The 2,723-nt window shown below is 40.8% G+C and overlaps 1 protein-coding gene across 1 annotated transcript; it reads left to right on the top strand.

The window, feature by feature from the left end:
* Positions 1 to 2,141: 2,141 nt before the first annotated feature.
* LOC106634895 (non-histone chromosomal protein HMG-17-like) lies at positions 2,142 to 2,511 on the top strand. Its single transcript, XM_034963360.3, has one exon. It carries the CDS (start codon positions 2,143 to 2,145, stop codon positions 2,389 to 2,391), a length of 249 nt encoding a protein of 82 aa, XP_034819251.1. The 5' UTR covers position 2,142; the 3' UTR covers positions 2,392 to 2,511.
* The last annotated feature ends 212 nt before the right edge of the window (positions 2,512 to 2,723 follow it).

Below are 2,723 nucleotides of genomic sequence, written 5' to 3'. Positions count from 1 at the left end.
TGATGGATTGCTGTTACAATAATTCAATTGATTTCCATTATTCATTAAGTATATAATTAACTTCAGAGGCATTAAGATATAATGGATAGGTGTGTCCTGCTTCACCAGCTTAGAGCACAGGAAACTTCTAACATTCAGAATGTTATGACTGAGCACCTTCCCATCCTCCTTGTAACAAGAATGTCTATTTTCCCTCCTCACTACTGAGTTCTAGGGATCTGTCCTTCTTGCTAAACTTCACTGAGAGAAAAATGAAAGCACCTCATTAATCTACCCGAGGCTCCCTTCTCTGCCACACCGCACTACTCTAGAAGGCATTAACAGTTATGCACCCTGGGCAGGCCTCCACCATGGAGAGAGAAGCCTCTCAGAGGCCTGCCTATCTGAAACGAACTAAGTTGAAGCTTCAGGGCCCCTCAACTGCAAGGGCCCCTTCATGTCCCTGGAATGGGCCCTAGCAACTTTATATTCTGAATTTTGTATTCTTTTATTTTTAAAGAAGGAACCTAATATGTTATAAATTCAGGTCCAGCAACACCTGAATTGGCCCTTTCCCACACTCTCACTGCTGCTCTGAGAGCAGCTCCTCCACCCTGCGGAAGGAAGAAGCAGTCTCCTGCCTCTCTGTCCAGTTTATGGTTGTGCCATAAGATGGTAGACCCGGGCTTCTCAGGTACAACTCTTCAGTGACAGCGGTGGAGTTTAATCATGGACAAATGCAGGAAGCATGCACAGCCCTCACCTAAGATGCTTAGATTATTGCACATGAGCTGTGGTCTGATGCAGTGTTTCCCACATCACCCCAGGCTCTGGTATGAGTGCCAGGCACCAGTTCCAGCTTTTTCTCTTCCAGAAGGGTTCCCCTAAGTGTCTTCTGTGGTTCTTACTGCCAACTGGTCTTAAACTAGGACACCTCAGCAACCAGACATTGTAGTGACATTGAAACTCAAAGCCTCAGGGTCTCCTTCCCATTTCTCCCCAAAGTCTCCTTGGCGTTCATGCAAATTTGAGCAACTTATTCATCACCAGAAACCTTCAAGAGTAATATTTTTAAGGCAGAAAACCAGGCACCACCTGCCTTCAGAGCTAAAGTTCCATGCCTTATAAGCCTAAGAGGGAAAATGATACCTTAACACCTTTCCTTCACAAAAAAATGATGCCGATTTCATTCATATAATTGAAATGAGCCGTTAAATTTTTTTCCAGAACAAAAAAAGGCAGCTTCCATAATATATTTTTCTAGATAGAGGTACATATGTTTTGCAACCTTTAAATAGCCTCATCGCATTCTCTTCATTTTCTCTCTCTCTCTCTCTCCCTCGCTCTCTCTCTCTCTCTCACCACACCTTGCACCATTAAAATTCTGCTTCATTGTATTTCCCTCAAAATAAGTACATGGGAATAAAATATTTATTTAGAAACGTACCTGATATAAACTGGGGTTATCCACTACCCAGGGCAAGCCTTTATGGTTCTGGGACTTATAAGATCCCTTTGAACTCCTAAAATATTGCTTGATTTTATCAAATACACAGTGGAAATCTTTAGTTGTGAATATACTGAACATAGCACTTTCAATGCTTCTGTAAACCTAATGGAACCTAAACTGAAAGCTATCACCTTGATTTAAACCTTTGGAGGAATGTGAATAATTAAGGAGGCATATTCAGGATTTAACTTTATTTCAGAAGGATAAATGTCTCACATATTAACTTGTCTTCTAATTCAATTAACTTAAATGATGTAAGAGTTCATGTTTCACTGAAATACGATTTTTTTCTACTATTTTGATTTTTCTGGAAAAAAATCAAAATATTACAATATTCTGCTTTTTAGAAAATGAATCCAGCAGCCATTTTATCTTTTATTTTTCTACCTTTAAAAAGCCAAGTTGGAGTTTATTTTATGCATTATTTTTAAAACTTGGGGATAAGTAAACTTTTAAATAAGATATCAAAAAGACAAAAGAACAAAAATCTCTAAGAATGTTTTAAAAATGAGAAGTGAGGGGGAGACTAACTCTACAAACTATTAAAACATGTTGTAACGTTAAATCAGGAGCAGTGTGAAGAGGCGAGAACGACCCCAGGAATGACCAAAGCCCGCGCTGGGCAACTACGTTCTGCCGCCATCACCGCCACCATGCCCAAGAGAAAGGCTGAAGGGGATGCTAAAGGAGATAAAGCCAAGGTGAGGGACGAACCACAGAGAAGATCCGCGAGGTTGTCTGCTAAACCTCCTCCTCCAAAGCCAGAGCCCAAGACTAAAAAGGCCCCTGCAAAGAGGGGAGAGAAGGTACCAAAAGGGAAAAAGGGGAAAGCTGATGCTGGCAAGGAGGGGAATAACCCTACAGAAAATGGAGATGCCAACAGACCAGGCACAGAAAGCTGAAGGTGCTGGAGATGCCAGGGGAAGTGTGTGCATTTTTGATAACTGGGTATGTCTGGTGACTGTACAGTTTGAAATACTATTTTCATCAAGTTTTATAAAAATGCAGAATTTTGTTTTACTTTTTTTTTAAGCTATGTTGTTAGCACACAGAACACTTCATTGTTGTTTTAGGGGGAAGGGGCATATGTCACTAATAAAGTGTCTCTGAAGCTGAATTGATATGGGGAAAACCTTTTTCTTCTAGTTTTGAGAGACTTCCTCTTGGCTACCAGGAGAAGGGATTCCCTGACTTTGACACACATGACCACCTTGGAACAAAAACCTTGTGGTAT

Source organism: Pan paniscus, chromosome 5 (assembly GCF_029289425.2).
Source record: "Pan paniscus chromosome 5, NHGRI_mPanPan1-v2.0_pri, whole genome shotgun sequence".
In the NCBI taxonomy this organism is placed as follows: domain Eukaryota; kingdom Metazoa; phylum Chordata; class Mammalia; order Primates; family Hominidae; genus Pan; species Pan paniscus.
This window is presented reverse-complemented; position numbering and strand designations above follow the sequence as displayed.